This window comes from Penicillium canescens, assembly GCF_028828765.1.
Source record: "Penicillium canescens strain IBT 15451 chromosome Unknown utg000009l_segment0_segment0, whole genome shotgun sequence".
In the NCBI taxonomy this organism is placed as follows: Eukaryota; Fungi; Ascomycota; class Eurotiomycetes; order Eurotiales; family Aspergillaceae; genus Penicillium; species Penicillium canescens.
In genome coordinates, this window is record NW_026703971.1 from 1571042 (window position 1) to 1594696 (window position 23655).

A 23655-nucleotide genomic window follows, 5' to 3' on the forward strand; every position below is an offset into this window, starting at 1 on the left:
CGACAGCTTGCTGTCGCTTTGGCGAGTTTTTTCCACTCTCCATACTACTCCGACTCCTTGAAAATCTCTGTCTTTGGGGCCGGGATGGGGATGGTGGTCATGGGCGATTGGCCGCGGAAGCACTGGGAGTCTAGAGCCTACCGAGTTTTGTACCGTCGGTGTTACGGAATCATCGCGCAGAGCCCGGGACGAAACAAGCCCGGGCGTGGTCTCCACTGCGTAAGGATACATGGATCCGAACCCACTGGAGTAGTCCAATGATGATTCCCCTTTCTGAAGAAACTCCTAACACAGCGGCGAACACATGTCGACCTTGTGGGCGGGTCCCCGTAGACCTTTTGTTAATGTCCACCTCGGACTGTTGTGGTTCAAAGGAAGATTGATTGTTCTTGTTCCAGAGAGATTGACTGAGGTTATATATACAATGAGAAGATCAGGTTGTTTGAAAATCAACTTGGTTATATAGATAGTGCGGGAATTAATTCCGATGATGCCACATGATTCCTGATCTGCACCAGCCTCATATCACAGCAATTCTCTCTTCTTTGGGTCAAAACAATGACTAGAGCATGTGAAAGGAGTGACTGTAGTAGTTTGGCAGCGCCAAAGAGGCAACGCAACGGTGTGCTAGTAAAAGCATCTCTACCGCTCGATTTTCTCCAGTTGGTTTGTTTCCTAAGCCAAATCCGGGAAGTAATGTACACCAATCCCACCATGCTCGCGGCTCATATGTTTGTACACAAGATCTCCTTTCGAGAAAGACTTCAAGCACACCCAGCAGATATGGGCTCCACAAGTTGAGCAGGTCATATGATTGCAGCCGAACGTCTTCTCAATCATGATGCCACATTTGGGAGAGTCCTTGATGCCGAATTTCTTCTTGGCCGTCTGCAATGCCTGGTAACCGCCGGATGCGCAGTCACTGTGCTCCACACATGCCAGACCATCGTGTGAGACTTTGCAGGCCGTGCATACAGCCACGAGGCATGCAGGACAGATGAACAAGTGGCTTTCGTCGGTATCAGCAATGCCATCGTTGTGTCCCGCTGGAGTTGTGGCCCGATATAGCTGCCCGCAGTCCGGGGTAGGACAGTATTGCAGGTTGTGAAGATGACGGGTTACGTGAGTTGTGAAAGCGTTCTCAAGAATATCTTCAAGGACAGCAGACGGAAGGTGCGCCTGAAGTTCGGCCAAGAGGAGCACTTCATGGTATTTGCCAGCGTCATCTTGGCAACGGATACAGGCGTCAGAGTTGACACCAGCAAAGCATAGGTATTCGAAGCAGCCAGCGCAGTAGACATGTTTGCAAGCTGTGTGCACTGGGTTCTCGGCTTCCGTCCAGCAAATAGCGCAGTCGTTTATCGAGGTAGTTTCTGTCATGCCTTTGACAACAACTCCCCGCCCGGAAGGATTTCTTGCGCAGCATTGAGATCAGCCTCAGACCCTCTTCGAATCGACTCGGTGATAGTTTGTTGTCTTGGGCATCGGCGCATTGATTGGAACCGCACTGGGGGCATCATGTTTCTTCATGACTGGCAGGACTTGACGCAAATGACGCAAAGTCATCCCTTCGCGAAAGTATGGTTGTCAAGCGGAATTTCGGCGTGAAAAGGAAGCTCACAGGAGGCTGAGAAGTCTTCAGGGAGAAACGAGCCCTGAGTACTTAGGAGAAGCTTCTTTGAACGATTGTTTAGCGATTATACCATCTACTTACCGAAATGAAAAGGAGTTACAATCCCAACTTATGGGCGCTTTCAAAGCTTTATGTGAAAAAAGAAGGCCAAGTATTGGGACGAAAGACTAGATAGTTTTTGTTCTTTAGTCTGTGGCAACACAGGATTAAAGCCGAATGAAGTGTTGACTGTCGATCTCGAGGATGTCTCGTTCTCTGCCTTCTTAGAAAGAATTGGATCAGCCCTGGGAAGAAAGTCTCAACTTTGCCGCGGCGTGTTCCCTTATGAATAATCCGGAAGATTGAGGTATCTCATTGCATGGATTATTCATTCGCTTTAAAGATTGGGAATGAGCAATTTGCCTACTGTAATCTATCAGAAACATAAATATATTTGAATGTGTTAGAAAACTATTTATATTAGTCTTGCTTCACTTCTCTGTATTTTGGATGATGTTGAAGTTATCACTGGGGAAAGTAGTTAGGATGCACCTACTCCATGTTCATCCGTCTTCCGTGAGCGAAATTGCGACCGGACGAAGCAGCGCATTTAGGTCTCCGAAAGCAATAAATGAATGCGAATATAGGGCATATTCATATTCGCAAACCAAAGTCTGAAGATGTAGCATGCCTCGTCCATTACTCTCTACGACACCGAAGTAATTAGACACGTCCCCGAGGATTCCCACATCGGCGCACTTGCTGCCCAGAAGGCCGTCGAGGACTGCTTACATGTATATAATAGAAGCGATAGGGCGGAGGGGAGAGGATTGGCATTCATACCACAGCGAATGCGATTGCCGTGGAGACGATCGACCGGCAGACGGGTCTAACTAAGACGACTTTTTGGGACAATCGGGCGATCAGTAGTTTAACATCTGGTATTTCTGATCACGACAGAATCGCGTTACTTGCAAAGGGGACATGCCACGTGGTGCCCAGCCTGTCCGTCTGAATCCAACACGTTTATTGTCACGAGAGATAGAGAGGAGAGGTACGGAAGTTGCGTGTGTATGCAAGTTTCGTGTAAAATACATAGACCATTGTAGAAAGCAGCCTGAATTCAAGCGAGAATCAAGTGAGTGAAGTCAAACTGAATTCGAGATCTACTGTAGTATCGAGACATTACTTGACTTACTTCGTGGTCTCGAAATTCAATGCTCGACTATATGTGAGTTTCATTAGTTTCCAGTGTCTTCTCTCCCTCATTCCTTCCACCATCCATCCCACCTGCTTCACTCACTCTCGGTTCTCGTGTTCTTGATACAATCAAGTCCAGAATAGTATCAGATGTCAGGTTTTCCATGGAGAACTACAGAAAATTGAGAAAGTCGGCGAAGGTACGGGCTTTTGACGCGGTTTTTGGTCTTTTTTGATACCGTCCCTCGAAACTCAGCTCACGCGTCTTTTTGTCTCTAGGCACGTATGGTATCGTCTACAAGGCCCGCGAGCTGAACCATCCTTGCCTTATTATCGCTCTGAAGAAAATCAGACTGGAGGCCGAAGATGAGGGTGTTTTTAGCACTACCATCCGCGAGATCTCGCTGCTCAAGGAAATGCAGGACCCCAATATTGTCCAACTGCTCAGCATCGTCCATGCCGATGGCATCCCTGGGACTCGGCGATGCTATGGTTAAGAAGTTTATGGTCCAGCTAGTCGAGGGAATCCGCTACTGCCATAGTCGCCGCATCTTGCACCGTGATCTGAAGCCCCAGAACTTGCTCATTGACCGTGATGGTAACCTGAAGCTCGCCGATTTTGGTCAGGCAAGAGCCTTCGGTGTCCCTCTACGGACTTACACCCATGAGGTAAGCACTGGTATTCTCAAGCTACATCTCAGCTCACCGACGCATTCTATCCCAGGTCGTTACACTGTGGTATCGGTGCCCCGAAATCCTGCTTGGGGGCCGCCAGTATTCCACTGGTGTTGATATGTGGTCCGTCGGCACTATTTTCGCCGAGATGTACACCCGCAAACCATTATTCCCCGGTGACTCGGAGATCGACGAGATCTTCAAGATATTCCGGTAGATCCTTCTTTTCACTTGGTGATTGACCATTCACTAAGCGTGTTTTCCGTTATAGTGTCCTCGGCACCCCCGACGAAGAGCTTTGGCCCGACGTCACTTATTTCCAGATTGCAAGGCCACTTTCCCCAAGTGGAAGCGCCCCGATGCGTCGATTGTCCCTGGCATGGAGCCAGCTGGTCTCGAACTGCTGGATGCCCTGCTCGAGTACGACCCCGCCCACCGGCTTTCGGCGAAGCAAGCCTGCATCCACCCCTATTTCCGGAACAGCAGCTCATACTACTCGGGCCGTCTCAAGCGCAACGGTCTTCATCAAAACCAGCTGGTAAATTCTCCGATTAACTTCATTCAAACCACGTTGTAAGACTGCACATGACGTCAATGCCCTGGGTTATGCATATTTATTTCACTTTTCGTGTTTAGGCCGACGTTTTTCCAGAGGAAAGGGGGGCTGGGCTGATTATGATAGGTCAGGCTTGGTACATGTGCTTCTTAAGACAAATCCAATATGGATCATTGTCTGAGGCTTCAACTCAACGCCTTCGTTTGTACCTCACATAATCAATTAGAAAAGAAATAATGCGTACACATGTATAATTGTTGGCAAAAGTTGCCACGACGTCGAACGTGTCTCATCCAATAGCTCACTAATTAAGAAATATATAACGTATTTCATATGCAAGCTGCACAACCCAAATATCATAGTAAGCGCGATATATGCTACACCTATATATCTCAACAAGGAAATTTTTTTTATATTTGCCGATAGCTATTGATGAGCATTTTTAGTAGTATAATATAGGCCTATCTCAACATAACTTTATCTAATAAGATTCAAAATCAAAACAAAGTGTAAATCAAGCTATAAGATATAGGGATATTTAGGGGTATCGCATGGTACTAAGCGGTACCCCGGGGGGCACTTGAACTGCCTATTATGGTTCGTCGGGGAACAAATAGTAGATTCCGCAGGATCCACTCGGCCGCGGCACATAGCAATTCAGCGGCTTCGCTCCAGGAGACGGTATGCTCTGAATGTTTTAATAGTCAGCCCTTCGTTATCAACCCCTAAGTCTTATCACATATTTCCCCGTGTCTCTAATGAACAAGATGGATGCCAAGTCTGCTCTTGATGGATGTATCTCTATGAACAGACACGGTAAGGGCTGTGAAACAAGAAAAGATCGGCAGTTCTGCGCACAACCAAATGATCGCTCAGTCCCCACCCTCGATTTGCCAGCGCGAGCCCTTACGTCTGGCAGGCGGTGTGTGTATTGAAGCCGCAAAAGAAAGGTTAGACACGACAAGAGACGAACGCCCGAATTGCGTAGCCAGCCTCAAAGGTTTATAAGAACTAAGCACAAACACACTGGGAAATCACTATTCTGGTCAAGAGGAACATTCCAATGTGACCGCAAAGCGGAAAAATAAGATTTGCGGACGAAAAACTCAGGAGGTTGGTAATTAATAAGTTAAGTGACCAGATTGTTTAAAAGAGAGGGGTTCCGTTCGTGATTAGACAGGGTTGTTAACTTGGTCAATTGGTTTCTAGCAGGTAATTCTTTCCCACAGTCATTCGACCAATCTGGCCTGTCAGTTTGATTTATCGGTCCATATTTGAGGTCTCTGAGTGTTTGGTGTGCAAAAAAAGAGTGAATAAAACCAGTTCACGTTAAACCCCGAGCAGATTGTATATTTCGTCGAACCTGGGCTTAACCGTCCCTGCCATTATCTAGTTACCTGTTTATACTACAGTGCCCTCGAAGATTTACTATCATCCTCTGAGGTGACACGTTCATGTTGCCACTAACATCGTTATTATATAGGGTAGGGCTTTGCATTACCCGTGCAAGTGAGGTTGTTATTTAATTGACCTTCAACCGCCAGCACTCGGCATTTTCATCCCACAAATAAAGCAATTGATGATGATGATGATGATGATGATGATGATGATGAACTCATTTGCCCGATGTAGCTCGCTCTATATATATGCTGCTATGCGGGAGTGCTGTCAGGCCTGCCGACAGCTGCAAGGTGGTCCCAGCCCACTAGGCGATCGTCAAGGAACTCGTCTTGCGAATTTCTGATCAGTCGCCCTCGAATGGAAAGATGTAGACTAAACAAAAGAAATGCACGGATGCAAACATGGTAAACACAAAACCAAAATGGACGAACGTCATTTACCCCCTGGTCGAGGGTAGAACCCGGGCCCCACTTCAACACACACCATTCCCACGCCCTCTTCTCTCCAACCGTCCAGTCTTGTCGGCTGCCGCTTGCGCGCTCGCTTGGATCAAGGGAGTACAGCGGACCTGGCACTGCACTCCTAATGGGCGCCATCCTTCTTCTTCCGTCACACTGTCTAAGGGGTCATTATCTCTGCTCCTTTGTCGTCCCCTTCCTCGCCCAGAGCCGTAGGGTCGACTGTCTGAAACTGGCCTAGGAGGCCGGTCTTGACCATAAATTCGGCCACAGCCGTGCGAGCCTCCGGTCGTGTCAGGAGTTCGTCTCGACTAAGAGTAATTCCCTTGTCGGAAAGAGCACTTCTCATCCAGTCTCGCTTATCCTGGTGCAAGGGGCATTCCAACAGGACGTGGATCACTGTTTGGTTGCCAAGGTCGCAACCACACCGCGCTGTTTCGCGTCGGTTGATACGGTTCAGGTAAGCCCCTAGGCCAATTCGCCCAGTACGAAGCTGCATCAGAATCGATGTCGTCGCTTTGCGCAGGCCCGACCAGTATTCTAGCGTCTTCTTGGTTGGTGCTTCAATCAGGCGTCTCGTACGGGCGGCTGGTCGTTTCCTTGGCCCACGTCCTGTCCCACTCCAGCTTCGCTTCTCTGCGAATTCGCCGTTTCGCTGCGGCTGCGAGGCATATACCTCGGTTGCGAGGGTTCTGTGGGCCGTCCGGTTCCTGGGCTGCTTCTTTTGCGTGTTGGTCCACAATCTCATTGCCAATGACCCCTTGGTGCGCAGGGATCCATCTGAGCTCTATCCGGACGCATCTGCCAGCAAGCCGCTGGATCAGGTCGAGGCATCCTGCTAGATAGACCTGTCCTGACGGCATCCGCGGTCGCCTTAGCGCCTTCAGCGCTGCTTGGCTGTCTACAAAGATGACTACCCCGTTCTTCGCCTGCTTAGCCCATGGCTCTGTGCTTTCCAGAACCATTTCAAGTGCCATCTCAATGGCTCGAAGTTCTGCCGCATATACGGTGGACGTATCATCATCTCCCATCTGGCTATGAGCATGTTGATCCTCAAGGTCCACGACCGCTGCCGCTCCGATCCTTCCATCAATTCCGCTCCCGTCGGTGTACAAAATCAAGGGTCTTTCTTCTGGGTCTTTCGTCAGGATCTGGTTGTGATTGTTGACCGCAGCTTCTCTGTCCTCGATGATCACCTCTGGTGGCGCTTGCCATGGTGCCAGGACAAATGCCTTTCGACTCTCCCATCTTCTCGCCAAAGACCCCGGGGGAGCCGTGAGGCATCCGTCCGTCCTCCAGGCCTGCGCCTCCATTGGTGTCCATCCAGCCCACTGTCTCTCGTCTGCGGGTCGACGTCGCAACATCAATGGTGGGACGGCGAATATCGGTCCTGTCCGTAGTCGCAGGGCCGTTTCCTTCACAAATCGGTTCATGTGAACAGCGATAGGCGGTAGGTGAAGCTCTGTATTCAGTGCCTCTGCCGCCGTGGTTTTGAAAGCTCCACTGATGAGACATGCTGCCTGTTTTTGTATTGCCGCGAAAGGCTTACTGATTTTGTGTGCCTTGGAATTACTGATGAGCATAGGTTGGTACCACGCGGAAACCCCAAAGAGCATTTGTGGGATGATCACTGCTTGGTAAATCTTTCGCATTGCGTAGAATGAGGCTCCCCACGTTGAACCTGTCAAGCTTCGTAGTGCGTGGAGAGAGACGCCGGCCTTGGCCACCGCCTTCTCGCGGTGATGGTGGAATTCCAGACCCGGATCCAGCCAATAGCCTAGGTACCGCTCAGCTGTCCTTGTCGCTGTCACAGTGTGTTCTCGTAGAGACAGCGATGTGTATTGTGGGTCGACTTCCCTAGTGTTCACAAAATGCACGAGTGCATACTTCTTCGGGTCAAAAACTGACGCATGTTTCTCGGCCCATTGGTCGGCTTTGCGGCATGCCGCTCTGAGTTTCTTGATGGTTTCGCGTTCGCTGTCTCCCGTTGTCATGAAGCAGACATCGTCGACCCACCCGTTGCTAGTCACACCGTTACCGCAGTTCTCAACGAGGTCTGCGTTGTAGATGAGATATAGAATGGGTGAGATCGGCGACCCCTGGGGGATGCCTGTAGGTGTCGGGATTCGATCGGATGTGCCCTCGGGCATGCGGATCCTTGTGCTTCGATTGGTCAAGAAGGCCCTCGCCCAGGGAACGAAATGTCCCAAGCGACGTTTCTTGAGGTTGTGTAGTAGACGTGACATTGTCGTACGCTCCAGACACGTCCAGCATTAGCAGAGATACCACTGGCTTGCCTTTTCCCCATGCGGTTTTGATTCGGTCGATGATAATGTGGATAGCATGATCGGTGGATATGCCCTTTCGCCCGCCTAGATGGGTTCGTGGGAGTAAACCGTTGGTTTCTGCTGCGTAGCTGATCCGTCGCGCGACAACTGCCTCCAGAAACTTTCCGAGCGTGTTCAGCAGCGCGACGGGTCTGTAGGATTTTGCGAGCTGGTAGTCACTTTTGCCTTGCTTCCGGAGTACCACCGTGATTGAGCGCTGGAAATGTGACGGGTTGTACCCCGTGTTTATGCATGCGTTGAATAGCTGGACCACTGTTTCTAGAATCACCGGTATCTCGATAAGCTTGTGCCAGAGAGAGTTTGGTATACCGTCTTCTCCGGGTGCTTTCCCTGCTTTCGCTCCTCGCACCGCCTCCTGTATCTCTTGAGCGGTGACTGCTGGAAACTCGATTTGCTGTGGGTACAGGAATGAGTCTGTGTCGGATAGATCGGCCGGCGGTGGTTTTGGGAAGAAGGCAGTCCGGAATGCCTCTGCCTTTTGCTCAACTGTTTCTGCGAGAGTTCCAGGCATTTGGGGATCCTGAATTTTCAGCGAAGGGGTGATACCCTTCTCATATGCCCCGTCTCGGTTCCTTGCCCATTTAGCCAATCGCCACATACCCTGTGGGCCATCTTCAACGACCTGCTGGACTCGGCGCCGGTGCGCTCTTGACAAGGTTTTCTTGACGAGTCGTGTTTTTCTGTTGCGTGCTTCAGAGTAGCACATCCAGTCGTAGGGGTCTTTGGTTCTCGTATGTCTGCGACGGAGGCGACGAACTTCTTTGACTGCAACTTTACACTCGTTGTCAAAGTCGGGGTTCGACCACGCGGATGGATTTGCCCATGGGGTTGATTCCTCGATTGCTGATTGGATCACACCAATAAGCTCCTGGCATTTGGCTTCTATCCTCTGCGGATCTGCCTGGTATAGGCCTCCTGCCTGTAAACCTCCTTCGATCTTCTGGATGAGTTTCTGATCATCGGTTGCGTTCCAGTTCCTTCTCTTCTGTTGTACTGCAATGGGTGTAATAATATCAAGCACAGTCCTGATCGGGAAATGGTCGGATGCGTGTTCGATGTCATCTGCCCTCTCGCAGTTGACAAGCCTGTTGACAAGGTTGGATGTGATGAAGGTGAGGTCAATCACCGACGACTGATCGTTTCGAGACCAGGTAGGTCTGCCTTGTTGGGTCGTCAACTCGAGTCCCCATTCATTGGCGATTTCTAGGAGTTGCTCGGCCTCCTGATCGGGCCTGGTCCCTGTTCCTCCCCATCTCGGGTGATGCGCGTTCATATCTCCAAGGATGATGTGTTCTCCAAGAGGTCGTTTTGACAGCTCATTTCTTAGATGTCTAAGAGTATTGCTGCCCGGCCTATTGTATATGTTGTGTATGAAGAGATCTGTCCAGTCTCTGCCCTGATGAGCCTTTCTAAGTTTCAGTAACTGGTAGTCCTGTGAGACGAGTTGACACGACCAAGTGCTCGGGTCAAGCCTTTTAGACACAAACAGGCATACGCCCGGTTGGGAGAGATCCGAGGCTTGGACTTGATTGTCCTGGCCTTGGGTTGTTCCGTCGGCAGCTGCTTTTGGTGGGTAAATTAGCTGGAATGTTGCCGTCGCTGGTTGGTGCGTTGTGTGTTGCATTTCGTTCTTCCATGGCTCCTGCACCGCGACGACGTCCGCCGCGAGGACATTTCTGTCTCTGAGGAACGTTGCCATCACTGGCCACGATTTGTGTACGTTGTATTGAAGAATCTCAAACGATTTCATTGATGAGTTTGTTCGTCATCGCTTCGTTCGCTGGCCTCGTGCCATACTTCATCATTTGGGTCTTCGATTGTTGGTGCATCCGTCGGAAAAAGCGGCGGAGATGATCCAATCGGTATCGCTTGCCGCTGCGTGTATTTCAGAATCACCAATTTGCGGTATTCGGGGCTCTCCGGGTCCAGTTCCACCTCGTCATCAGGCCCGGACGTGTTACCGGCCTCGTTGACAGTGGTGACCTCGTTGATGAATTGGGTAAATCGGTGTTCTAGACTATCTTGCTGAGTGTCAGGTTGAGGGAGACTGGCCGGAGTGGGTTGAATGCTGAGCCATTCATTGTCGTCTGGTTGCTCGTCCATGGTGTCGTCCGGCTCGCCTGTGCGGCGCCTTTTCGAGGCCGCTTGGAGCCTTGTGGACCCTTGGCATGCCAGTGGTATCACTGTTGGTTTGGGATTCTTTGGCCTCGTTCTTGAGCCCTTTGGGCGGCCAGGGCCTCTTTTGAGCTGAGTAGGCTGAGTCGGTTCAGTGACCTCCTCTGGTAATGTTTCTACTTCTATCGCTGCAGTCTCCACGTCGAGTACAGCATCCTGGGGGTTCCATGGGGGCTCTTCTCCCCGTTGCCCCTCCGGAGCGTGTATCGACGCTTCGAGTCCATTCGCAACCATGGGGTCTGCCCTAGTCGAAGGTGCTTCGTTGCCGGTGCTTGCCGTCACTTGGAGGTGCATAGGAACGCGGTGATATGCAGGGCAGTTGGCCAGCGCTTGTTTGGCTTCGTTCATCGCTGCAACCTTCACTGGACATTCCCGACTTGTAGGGCGATGCCCTTCGCCACAATTGGCGCACTTAGCTGGTATCGCTTGCCCCTTCGTCGACGGACACTCCCAGGTCGGGTGTCCGTTGGCGCAGTGACCGCATTTGAAGAAGTTGGAACAGTGTGACTGGATATGCCCCGGCTTTTGGCATTTTCTGCATAGCTTTATCCGCCCCTCACGACAGAATCGTGATGCATTGTGAATTTGCTTCCCCCACACGACTCCCGAGATGATCGCGCGATTAGCCACGACTGGGCTGGTGAACTCGATCAGGATGGAGCCCTCCGCCCTCTCACCCGGACGGGTCATCCACCCTAGATACTGAATCTTAGCGCCTTCGCCCCAGTTGTTCTGCCTGAGCAGCTCAGCTGCAACGCCAGCCATCGTCTCCGGAGTAACCTTCATCGACCTCACGGGAATATGGTACGCCACCACTCCCCATGACGGTTCTTGGACCACCGAGCCTGGTCCAAAGGCTCTCAGCCACGCAGCATGTTTGCGGAGGACCTCTGCCCCTGCCGCACTGTTGGCGACCATTGCCACATCCCCCGACGGCAATTTTCGAGCAGCGACAAAGAAAGCCTGTCCGGTCAGTACCCCTGAATTCTTCTGACGGGCATTTGATACCCTCTGTCGTTCAGCCCTCTCGACCAAATCTTTTGGTGTCAATCCACGGATTTGCTCGCGGTTCATTCCGACCTTGACGATGACCTCTCGGTCCTCGCGAAGTTCCATTTCCGGTACTCCTGGAGACGATGTGCCGCCGCTCCGGGTGATAGGAGCCGTAGCCGTAGCCAAGTCGCGCTGCCATTCTTTGGCCCGGAAGTTGCGCCACGCTGCCGCAGAGTTCGCCGCGGGGGTAGATAGTGCCGTCGATAATGTGTTCGTTGTCTTTTCAATGGTATTAATTCGCTGGTTCAGGCGTTCGGTGCCGGCGTTGATCTTGGTCAGCGCCTCAAGCACCTTGGCCATCCCCTGACCGTCTCCCCGTTGGGCGTTTAGTGCGTACTGGCGGACGGCACGAATATATCCAGTGACGTACCGGTCCTCCGTGCCATTGTTCTCGATGTGGTTAAGCACCTGGCGGGCCCCTTCCGCGATGTCGTCCATGGATCGGGGCGGATCCGCGAGGGCCGTGGTTTTTGGCGTTCCTCTCCTGTCAGGGGGCAAAATCTGTGCGTTCGCACCCGTCCCAACCATCGCTGCCATCTCCCCTATGAAAAGGGTATCAGGCCGTAGCGCTTGAAGTTACGATTACGATGAACTAATTCACGAGGCCGTGAGACCTCTGATTGGCTAGATATTTCAAGAAAACGTTTTTGCCAAGAAAGAGTTGTTTTCAAAATAAAGCAATTTGGCTTCCTAGCCAAATTGTTGTCCAGAGCAGTAGCTAGCTATGTTTTTTTTGCTCCTCTGCTATCCTCTCTGTGTTTATTGCGCTAAATTGTGCGTGATCTGTTATCGTGCTAGGAGAGGTTTGACTAATGGATTAGGGGGTTTATTACAGTCTGGGTAGAAAATCCTTCCAAAATTGCTTGACCAGGGATTTAACTGCGAGTTCTCCGAGGCTGCGATCCAAGAGTACACCTACCTCACGATGAGAAAGCAAGACAAACCTGGATGGGAAGATCACGAGAGTCGAAACCAAAGCTGGAAAGCCGAAAAATATAATTTGTGAAAAAGAAGGGGACGAACTTGAAATTGTTGAACCCATGCAGTGCACTAATGCGCAGGATCATATCCTTGGGGAACCGCTAGAGTCTATGTAACTATAGTACCAGGTGATGTAGGTGTCGCAAAACATGCAGTCTCCAGGAGCCAGGATAATCCCAGTCTGTTTCCCTACACGCGGGCCGTTGATGGTTTAGCTTATCAGGGATATCGGAATTTGCCCCGGCTACGCACTAGCTACCAAGTATCTTTCTAGGATGCAACCAAACGAATGGACAAACCTAAAGAATTCGCTTTTACTTCCTGCCGGTATGGGTTATCGAATAGTGCCGGATAGTAGGAGCTTCTCAATTGAGCCAAAAAGTTCCCACAAATCCTGAAACTGTTGTACCGAATATGGCCGGGCTGTGTTGCGGCAGACCCCGACCGTTTCGATCATCATCAGCGCTTAACTAAAGATTGGCGTGGCCCCTCTTACTTTGGCCCCCACGTTGGAGCAGCCCCATCGTCATTTCGCACTTCTATTTGTCCTAAATCATTAGATAATTTCGCACTCGGAGAAACCTCTTGGATAGGACTAGTAGGGTATTGAGGCCCCAGGTAGTTGTCGGAATTCATTCGTGTGAAATGATTAAAAAAAGGCAGGAGGGTGGCGGGCCGAATTAGTATTCCTTGTAACCACGTAGATCAAACAAATTATTATCCCTTCAGATCGGTTGTGTCGCAATGCGTACGATGTGATCAGCAAGTGGTTCTTTGTGTATCATGGCTTGGCAATTTTCTTGCATCGCGAGTTAAGAACCCATTATCCCAGGCTGCTGGGACAATGGATTCATACCTTCTCGTGGTGTCCGGTGTTAATCCTCGTGGAGGAGACCAAATTGAATCCGCCGTGGTTGGGCGGTTCGGCCTGGTGCGGGAAGCGACCGCACCACCACACCAAAATCAGGGGACAACGGGATACGAAAACCATCCGACTTCTTTTTACCCGACTCGCACTCGGGCCCTGAAGCTGGTCTTGCATTACCAGTGGAAGTGGTGTCGCCCTAGAAAGAAGACAGGACACCCCTGAGCTTGCATACGGTCTGGGATCGCATCGTGCGAGATGCGGCGAGGCGGTAGTGAACCGGTGACACAGGCAGTCAAGCTAATCTCGAACAGACCTCGTTCAAGGCCCAGGAGACCTCGTTAAGACTCGAATTCGTTAAGGCTCGGAGAGACCGCCTCAAAAGACCTCGTTAAGGCCTGGCCACGGGCAACCTTTGGTGCGGCTCCTCTTCTTGACACGGACAACACTGAGACACGGGCATCCTCCTGGGAGATACACGGGCGTTCTGGAAGGGACTGGTAGTTGGCTGGTGGCAAACGATGGACCTCGTTAAGGCGTTGCCACGGGCAAACCATCGATCCTGCTCAGGCATCGGGGGACAAGCTTGGTTAGTGGAAAGTGGCCGACGTACACTGCCGGACGGAGCGTACACAAGGGCTTTCTGCAAGACACGGTCGGCCTGGCGGGGGAGACCTCCCCAGGTAACGCGAAACGAGAGTTTAAGCTCTCGCGGGGCGTGGTGTACAATGGCAGCCACTGCGACAGGGTCGGGGCCTGTTAAGAGACTGTCTGTATGGCCCGAGAGGACGGATGCGCGTGTCGGTGTACAAAGAGTCGGGAATCAACTACCTCACTCGCACTGAGGGCCAGAGATCAGGTTAGCCTGGTTGAAGCGGTGTCGTCCTAGGTGATTTGCCCGTGATGTATGCTTAAGGAGCAAACTGAGAGACACCCAGGGTGAGAGGCTTTGTCCACCTCAAGAGTCCAGAAACCTCATTTATCGGGTGAAAAACTGGGGTAGTGGTCTATGCAAGTAGGCCTGCCGAAGCTACTTTATGTCTCTTGGCCATGGACGACATCGCGGAAGGGGCCCGCCGGGTGCTTAACCACATCGAGAACAATGGCACGGAGGACCGGTACGTCACTGGATATATTCGTGCCGTCCGCCAGTACGCACTAAACGCCCAACGGGGAGACGGTCAGGGGATGGCCAAGGTGCTTGAGGCGCTGACCAAGATCAACGCCGGCACCGAACGCCTGAACCAGCGAATTAATACCATTGAAAAGACAACGAACACATTATCGACGGCACTATCTACCCCCGCGGCGAACTCTGCGGCAGCGTGGCGCAACTTCCGGGCCAAAGAATGGCAGCGCGACTTGGCTACGGCTGCGGCTCCCATCACCCGGAGCGGCGGCACATCGTCTCCAGGAGTGCCGGAATTCGAACTCCGCGAGGACCGAGAGGTCATCGTCAAGGTCGGAACGAACCGCGAGCAAATCCGTGGATTAACACCAAAAGACTTGGTCGAGAGGGCTGAACGACAAAGGGTATCAAATGCCCGTCAGAAGAATTCGGGGGTACTGGCCGGACAGGCTTCATTTGTCGCTGCTCGAAAGTTGCCGTCGGGCGACGTGGCAATGATCGCCAACAGTGCTGCGGGGGCAGAGGTCCTCCGCAAACATGCTGCGTGGCTGAGAGCCTTTGGACCAGGCTCGGTGATCCAAGAACCGTCTTGGGGAGTGGTGGCGTACCATATCCCCGTGAAATCGATGAAGGTTACTCCGGAGACGATGGCCGACGTTGCGGCTGAGCTGCTCGCGCAGAACAATTGGGGCGAAGGCGGTAAGATCCAGTATCTAGGATGGCTGACCCGTCCGGGGGAGAGGGCGGAGGGCTCCATCCTGATCGAGTTCACCAGCCCAGTCGTGGCTAATCGCGCGATCATCTCAGGAGTCGTGTGGGGGAAGCAAATTCACAATGCATCGCGGTTCTGTCGTGAGGGGCGGATAAAGCTATGCAGAAAATGCCAAAAGCCGGGGCATATCCAGTCACACTGTTCCAACTACTTCAAATGCGGTCACTGCGCCAACGGACACCCGACCTGGGAGTGTCCGTCGACGAAGGGGCAAGCGATACCAGTCAAATGCGCCAATTGTGGTGAAGGGCATCGTCCTACAAGTCGGGAATGTCCGGTGAAGGTTGCAGCGATGAACGAAGCCAAGCAAGCGCTGGCCAACTGCCCTGCATATCACCGCGTTCCTCTGCACCTCCGAGTGACGGCAAGCACCGGCAAAGAAGCAACTTCGACCAGGGCAGACCCTATGGCCACGAATGGACTTGAAGCGTCGATACACGCTCCGGAGGAGCAACGGGGGGAAGAGACCCGGCGGAACCCCCAGGATGCTGTAATCGACGTGGAAGCTGCAGCAATAGAAGTAGAAACATCACCAGAGGAAAACACTGAGCCTATTCAGCCTACTCAGCTCAAAAGAGGCCCTGGTCGCCCAAAAGGCTCAAGAACGAGGCCAAAGAATCCGAAATCAGCAATGATACCACTAGCATGCCAAGGGTCAACAAGGCTCCAAGTGGCCTCGAAAAGGCGCCGCACAGGCGAGCCGGACGACACCATGGACGAGCAACCAGACGACAATGAATGGCTCAGCATTCAACCCACTCCGGCCGATCTCCCTCAACCTGACACTCCGCAGGATAGCCGGGAACACCGACTTACCCAAGTCATTAAGGAGGTCACCTCTGTCAACGTGGCCGGTAACACGTCCGAGCCTGATGACGAGGAGGAACTGGACCCAGAGAGCACCGAATACCGCAAATTGGTGGTTCTGAAATACAAGCAGCGACAAGCGATACCAATCGGATCTTCTCCGCCGATTTTTACGACGGATGCACCAACAATCGAAGACCCAAATGATGAAGTATGGCACGAGGCCAGCGAACGAAGCGATGACGAACAAACTCATCAATGAAATCGTTTGAGATTCTTCAATACAACGTACACAAATCGTGGCCAGTGATGGCAACGTTCCTCAGAGACAGAAATGTCCTCGCGGCGGACGTCGTCGCGGTGCAGGAGCCATGGAAGAACGAAATGCAACACACAACACACCAACCAGCGACGGCAACATTCCAGCTAATTTACCCACCAAAAGCAGCTGCCGACAGAACAACCCAAGGCCAGGACAATCAAGTCCAAGCCTCGGATCTCTCCCAACCGGGCGTATGCCTGTTTGTGTCTAAAAGGCTTGACCCGAGCACTTGGTCGTGTCAACTCGTCTCACAGGACTACCAGTTACTGAAACTTAGAAAGGCTCATCAGGGCAGAGACTGGACAGATCTCTTCATACACAACATATACAATAGGCCGGGCAGCAATACTCTTAGACATCTAAGAAATGAGCTGTCAAAACGACCTCTTGGAGAACACATCATCCTTGGAGATATGAACGCGCATCACCCGAGATGGGGAGGAACAGGGACCAGGCCCGATCAGGAGGCCGAGCAACTCCTAGAAATCGCCAATGAATGGGGACTCGAGTTGACGACCCAACAAGGCAGACCTACCTGGTCTCGAAACGATCAGTCGTCGGTGATTGACCTCACCTTCATCACATCCAACCTTGTCAACAGGCTTGTCAACTGCGAGAGGGCAGATGACATCGAACACGCATCCGACCATTTCCCGATCAGGACTGTGCTTGATATTATTACACCCATTGCAGTACAACAGAAGAGAAGGAACTGGAACGCAACCGATGATCAGAAACTCATCCAGAAGATCGAAGGAGGTTTACAGGCAGGAGGCCTATACCAGGCAGATCCGCAGAGGATAGAAGCCAAATGCCAGGAGCTTATTGGTGTGATCCAATCAGCAATCGAGGAATCAACCCCATGGGCAAATCCATCCGCGTGGTCGAACCCCGACTTTGACAACGAGTGTAAAGTTGCAGTCAAAGAAGTTCGTCGCCTCCGTCGCAGACATACGAGAACCAAAGACCCCTACGACTGGATGTGCTACTCTGAAGCACGCAACAGAAAAACACGACTCGTCAAGAAAACCTTGTCAAGAGCGCACCGGCGCCGAGTCCAGCAGGTCGTTGAAGATGGCCCACAGGGTATGTGGCGATTGGCTAAATGGGCAAGAAACCGAGACGGGGCATATGAGAAGGGTATCACCCCTTCGCTGAAAATACAAGATCCCCAAATACCTGGAGCTCTCGCGGAAACAGTTGAGCAAAAGGCAGAGGCATTCCGGACTGCCTTCTTCCCAAAACCACCGCCAGCCGATCTATCCGACACAGACTCATTCCTGTACCCACAGCAAATCGAGTTTCCAGCAGTCACCGCTCAAGAGATACAGGAGGCGGTGCGAGGAGCGAAAGCAGGGAAAGCACCCGGAGAAGATGGTATACCGAACTCTCTCTGGCACAAGCTCATCGAGATACCGGTGATCCTAGAAACAGTGGTCCAGTTATTCAACGCATGCATAAACACGGGGTACAACCCGTCACATTTCCAGCGCTCAATCACGGTGGTGCTCCGGAAGCAAGGCAAAAGTGACTACCAGCTCGCAAAATCCTACAGACCCGTGGCGTTGCTGAACACGCTCGGAAAGTTTCTGGAGGCAGTTGTCGCGCGACGGATCAGCTACGCAGCAGAAACCAACGGTTTACTCCCAGGAACCCATCTAGGCGGACGAAAGGGTATATCTACCGATCATGCTATCCACATTATCATCGACCGAATCAAAACTGCATGGGGAAAGGGCAAGCCGGTGGTATCTCTGCTGATGCTGGACGTGTCCGGAGCGTACGACAATGTCTCCCATGAACGTCTACTACACAACCTCAAGAAACGACGTCTGGGACACTTCGTTCCCTGGGTGAGGGCCTTCTTGACCAACCGAAGCACACGGATCCGCATGCCCGAGGGCTCATCTGATCGAATCCCGACACCTACAGGCATCCCTCAAGGATCACCGATCTCACCCATTCTATATCTCATCTACAACGCAGACCTCGTTGAGAACTGCGGTAACGGTGTGACTAGCAACGGGTGGGTCGACGATGTTTGCTTCATGACAAAGGGAGACAGCGAACGCGAAACCATCAAGAAACTCGGAGCGGCATGCCGCAAAGCCGACCAATGGGCCGAGAAACATGCATCAGTTTTTGACCCGAAGAAGTATGCACTCGTGCATTTTGTAAACACCAGGGAAGTCGACCCACAACACACATCGCTTTCTCTACGAGGACACACGGTGACAGCGACGAGGACGGCTGAGCGGTACCTAGGCTATTGGCTGGATCCGGGTCTGGAATTCCACCATCACCGCGAGAAAGCGGTGGCCAAGGCCGGTGTCTCTCTCCACGCACTACGAAGCCTGGCAGGATCAACGTGGGGAGCCTCACTCTATGCAATGCGAAAGATCTACCAAGCGGTGATCATCCCGCAGATGCTCTTTGGGGTTTCCGCGTGGTATCAACCTATACTCATCAGTAAATACAAGGCATGCACAATCAGTAAGCCGTTCGCAGCAATACAAAAACAGGCAGCATGCCTCATTAGCGGAGCTTTCAAAACTACGGCAGCAGAGGCACTGAATGCAGAGCTTCACCTACCTCCTATCTCTGTTCACATGAATCGACTGGTGAAGGAAACGGCCCTCCGACTACGAACAGGACCGGAATTTGCGATCCCGCCCACGATGTTACGACGCCGACCGGCGGACGAGAGAGACTGGGCTGGATGGACACCAATGGAGGCGCAGGCCTGGAAGACGGACGGATGCCTCACGACTCTCCCGGGAACTTTCGCGAAGAACTGGGAGAATCGAAAGGCATTCGTCCAGGCACCATGGCAAGCGCCGCCGGAGGTAATCATCGAGGAAAGAGAGGTTGCGGTCAACCACCACAACCAGATCCTGACCAAAGACCCAAGAGAAAGACCCTTGATACTGTACACCGACGGGAGCGGGATTGATGGAAGGATCGGAGCGGCAGCGGTCGTGGACCTTGAGGATCAACATGCTCATAGCCAGATGGGAGATGATAATACGTCCACCGTATATGCGGCAGAGCTTCGAGCCATTGAGATGGCACTTGAAATGGTTCTGGAAAGCACAGAGCCATGGGCTAAGCAGGCGAAGAACGGGGTAGTCATCTTTGTAGATAGCCAAGCAGCGCTGAAGGCGCTGAGGCGACCGCGGATGCCGTCAGGACAGGTCTATCTAGCAGGATGCCTCAACCTGATCCTACAACTTGCGGGCAGAAGTATTCGGACAGAACTCAGATGGATTCCTGCGCACCAAGGAGTCATTGGCAACGAGATCGTGGACCAACACGCAAAAGAAGCGGCGCAGGAACCGGACGGGCTGCATAACCCTCTCAACCGAGACATACGTCTCGCAGCCGCAGCGAGACGACGAATTCGCAGAGAAGCGAAGCTGGAGTGGGACAGAACGTGGGCCAAGGAAACGACCAGTCGTCCGACGAAACGCTTGATTGAAGCACCAACAAAGAAGACGCTAGAATACTGGACGGGCTTGCGCAAAGCGACGACATCGATTCTGATGCAGCTTAGAACTGGGCGAATAGGCCTAGGGGCTTACCTGAATCGTATCAACCGACGCGGAACAGCGCGATGTGATTGCGATCTTGGTAGCCAAACAGTGACACACGTCCTGCTGGAATGCCCCTTGCACCAGGACGAGCGAGACTGGATGAGAAGCGCTCTCTCATACCAGGGAGTCGCTCTCCACCGGGACGAACTCCTCACACGACCGGAGGCCCGCACAGTTGTGGCCGAATTCATGGTCAAGACCGGCCTTCTAGGCCAATTTCAGACAGTCGATCCCACGGCTCTAGGCGAGGAGCAGGGGGATGCCATAGGAGCGGAGATAATGACCCCTTAGACAGTGTGACGGAAGAAGAAGGATGGCGCCCGTGAGGAATGCAGTGCCAGGTCCACTGTACTCCCTTGATCCAAGCGAGCGCGCAAGCGGCAGCCGACAAGACTGGACAGTTGGAGAGAAGAGGGCGTGGGAATGGTGTGTTGAAGCGGGGCCCTGGTCCTACCCGCGACCAGGGGTAAATGACGTTCATTTTGGCTTTGTGTTTATCATGTTTGCATCCGTGCATTTCTTTTGTTTAGTTTACGTCTTTCGATTCGAGGGCGATTGATCAGAAATTCGCAAGGCGAGTTCCCTGACGGTCGCCCAGTGGGCTGGCGACCACCTTCCAGCTGTCGGCAGGCCTGACAGCACTCCCGCATAGCAGCATATATATAGAGCGAGCTACATCGGGCAAATGAATACATCATCATCATCATCATCACATCAAGAACCCATTATCGGTCAGGCATAAAGAAGTCTTATAAGCAAGCTCGGCCAGTGATGCTAAACATGGTCTTAATCGTCGCCATTAAGCCAGAAGGCCCTTAGGAGAAAAATAAATTGCCTATATTTCCGATGCGGATAGCTGCAACACATTTCCCGCGCCGAAGGTCTCGTGTCAAACTAGTTTCAGTGTGCTTGCATTAGCGGAAGAGCTAATCAAGCGCCCACGATCATCCAGGCTCACTGACGCACGATATTTCGGGTCAGAGGCGCCAGGTATTTTTACATGGGTAGAGATTCAGGAGGTGCGTGCGTCACAAGGCACCTGCGAGCCACTTATAGCACCAAACTTCACGTTCATTTTTATCATGCAGAAAGTCTAAAGATCAGTAGAGAGCGCAAAGTGTAAGTGTAAAGGGGTGAATTGACGGCTTGCTACGCGAAAATGCCCTGGGACTGGGCAGGTACTAGAACAGTGATCGCGGCGCAGGATCTGATCCCGGTTCATTTGAGAGGCCTTGGGGGCGAAGAAACGGGTGGGGCGGGAGAAGTTGACAAGCAGATACGACCAAACCCCTGCAGCACTAAGCTCTCTATACAGCCTGGAATGAGCAGAGAACATTGCTTGAGGTCGTTTCGCTCGGCGGATAACAATAGATATTTGTGCTAAGATGTTCTCGAGCAGGCATGATCCCATATCGCTGAAGCTTGTCACTAGTCAGTAGTAGCATATGCAATGCAGGTAACCATGAAACGAAAATTGGGAGAAAGAACAAAAAGCACCTGGCCAAACAGGAGACGGCGCGTCACCTGATGAACTTAGCCTGACCGCCCAACTTGGCTTGACACATAAATACTTTCCCTCCATATCCAGGCATCCCATTTCACCTTGTTAAAGCGCCCCATCTTCTTCTTCTTCCATTCCTCGATTGAATGGTGGTAGTTTGTAACAAATCTACTTGGCTTGTAGGACAGGCAAATGCCGTCCGGGGACATCTGACAAGATGCTGATGGATTCGGATATACATTTGTTAAACCGCCATTTATCATCTTTATCAACAGAGCAGCAGAAGCAACATGACAATCTCCAGGGCCTGTTGGGACAGTTCAAGAGCTTGTTAGATGACTACAGCTCACTGAAAAGCGACTACGAGGAGGTGAAAGAAGGCCGAGACAAATACAAAAGACAAGCGCGAGGCCAGGTACGAATTGATAAACGCGCAGAAAGCAAGAGTCAAAGACTAACGGTCCACTAGGAGCGCAACCCTTTTGTGCTTGTCCTTGTAGACGGCGATGGATATCTCGTGAGTCTGCCGATTGCAAGTCGGCGGTGTCGACTAACAAATTACCTTCTAGTTCAAGGACCACTTCTTGAAGAACGGTAGCGAAGGAGGCATCAACGCAGCCCGTGAACTTAACGATTCCGTCAGGGAGCTTATGCATTCGACAATGGGGGTGCAAGCCGAGCAATGTCAAATCATGGTTCGTGTCTATGCAAATGTCCTCGGATTATCGAAAGCTCTAGCCAGAGCTGGTCTTGTGGGCTACGAGGCTCGGGCCTTGTCGCCCTTTACTTCGACCTTTACTCGTGCACAGGCGTTGTTCGATTTTGTCGATGCTGCAGAGAAGAAGGAGGGTAGCGATTACAAAATCAGAGGTATTGAGCAGTTTGCACCCTGGAACATTGTTCATGGACTAATTCTTGCCCCAAAATTAAGAAATGTTCCGTCTATTTGCGGAGCTGAATCAATGCCGCCACATCTATTTTGCTGGCTGCCACGACACTGGATACGGTTCGCTGCTGACTCCCTATAGAGGTAGAAGTGACCGTATCACTCTCATCAAAGCCGCCGGTTTCCATCGGGAATTCGAAGCCCTGGACCTGCCTATCAAGGAACTTCCTACCGTATTCATGAACACTCCCCTACTTAACAGCAAGCCGCCAACCGGCCCGGCCGCTAGCAAGGCCATCAGCGGAACCCACACGTCCAATGGTACGAATGGCTCAAATGGTACGCACGGCACAAATGGAATTAAAACAGTCTGCAAGCACTTTCAAAAGGTGTGTATCTGTGCTGGAGAGGATATTTCAACTAGACAGGCCGCTAACACGGAATCAGGGTATATGCAAGTTCGGCAATAGTTGCAACAAGCAACACGTCATGCCAAACCAGTCGTTGAATCACACGCCTAACCAACTCTCGTCTAAATACACTGGTGATTCACCCGTACACGATTCACCAAAACACCTATGGTCCTCCCCTACAGTTGGCCGCACCGAGGAATTCTTTAGAACCGCGCTACCCCTGCCAAGCATCAAAACCCAGGAATTTATCCCCGTCACTAATGATGGGCACCGAATCGACCCATACATCCCTTCCCCGTCAGGAGCAGCCTTCGATGAATACCAGTCTCGAGCAAAAGAAGCCAAGGTCTGCAACAGCTATCACCTGTCGGGAGAATGCGGTGATATGAGCTGCCCGTATGACCACAGCGATGTGTCTGACACCATCATCGAGGTTCTGCGATTTACGCTCCTCCAGCACCCCTGCTCTCGAGCCGGCGCGTGTCGATCCATCAAATGTTACAAGGGTCATCTATGCCAAAAACCAGGATGCAAGGCCGTCAAGAGCTGGAAATGCCGCTTTGACCAGGCTGCACATATTCTTGATCTTAAGGTCGCTCGATGGGATGTGCCATTAGACCAGAGTAAAATTGACCAATGGTCCATCAGCGATGACTCTCCCCGAGCGCCTTCACCGAGATCTTTCATCGCCGCTTAGAGTCGCGATTAGATCTCGCACAAGGGAAACAACAAATTTTTTCCTTATGCTCGCCTACTGACGACTAGTTTCTCATAGCCTGGGTGTCTCTGCGTGTGGGAGAGAAAAAACATGCCGGATAACTATGACAACGTGTGGACGATTGGTGCTAAACAAAGGACGCATCTAAGAAGGTTATTGCAACGGGATAAAAACGGGTCGGAAACACCAG

The 23655-nt window shown here is 51.9% G+C and overlaps 3 protein-coding genes across 3 annotated transcripts; 2 read left to right on the forward strand and 1 right to left on the reverse strand.

Moving 5' to 3' along the window:
* Positions 1–675: 675 nt before the first annotated feature.
* Positions 676–1380, reverse strand: N7446_011986 (E3 ubiquitin-protein ligase; the record flags this gene model as incomplete). Its single annotated transcript, XM_058520728.1, has 1 exon — positions 676–1380. One exon carries the CDS (start codon positions 1378–1380, stop codon positions 676–678), a length of 705 nt encoding a protein of 234 aa, XP_058367014.1.
* A 1888-nt stretch (positions 1381–3268) lies between these two features.
* N7446_011987 (uncharacterized protein) lies at positions 3269–4029 on the forward strand (the record flags this gene model as incomplete). Its single annotated transcript, XM_058520729.1, has 3 exons — positions 3269–3481; positions 3537–3700; positions 3759–4029. 3 exons carry the CDS (start codon positions 3269–3271, stop codon positions 4027–4029), a joined length of 648 nt encoding a protein of 215 aa, XP_058367015.1.
* A 17636-nt stretch (positions 4030–21665) lies between these two features.
* N7446_011988 (zinc finger CCCH domain-containing protein) lies at positions 21666–23444 on the forward strand (the record flags this gene model as incomplete). Its single annotated transcript, XM_058520730.1, has 5 exons — positions 21666–21863; positions 21918–21965; positions 22018–22318; positions 22380–22723; positions 22782–23444. 5 exons carry the CDS (start codon positions 21666–21668, stop codon positions 23442–23444), a joined length of 1554 nt encoding a protein of 517 aa, XP_058367016.1.
* Between the last annotated feature and the right edge of the window lie 211 nt (positions 23445–23655).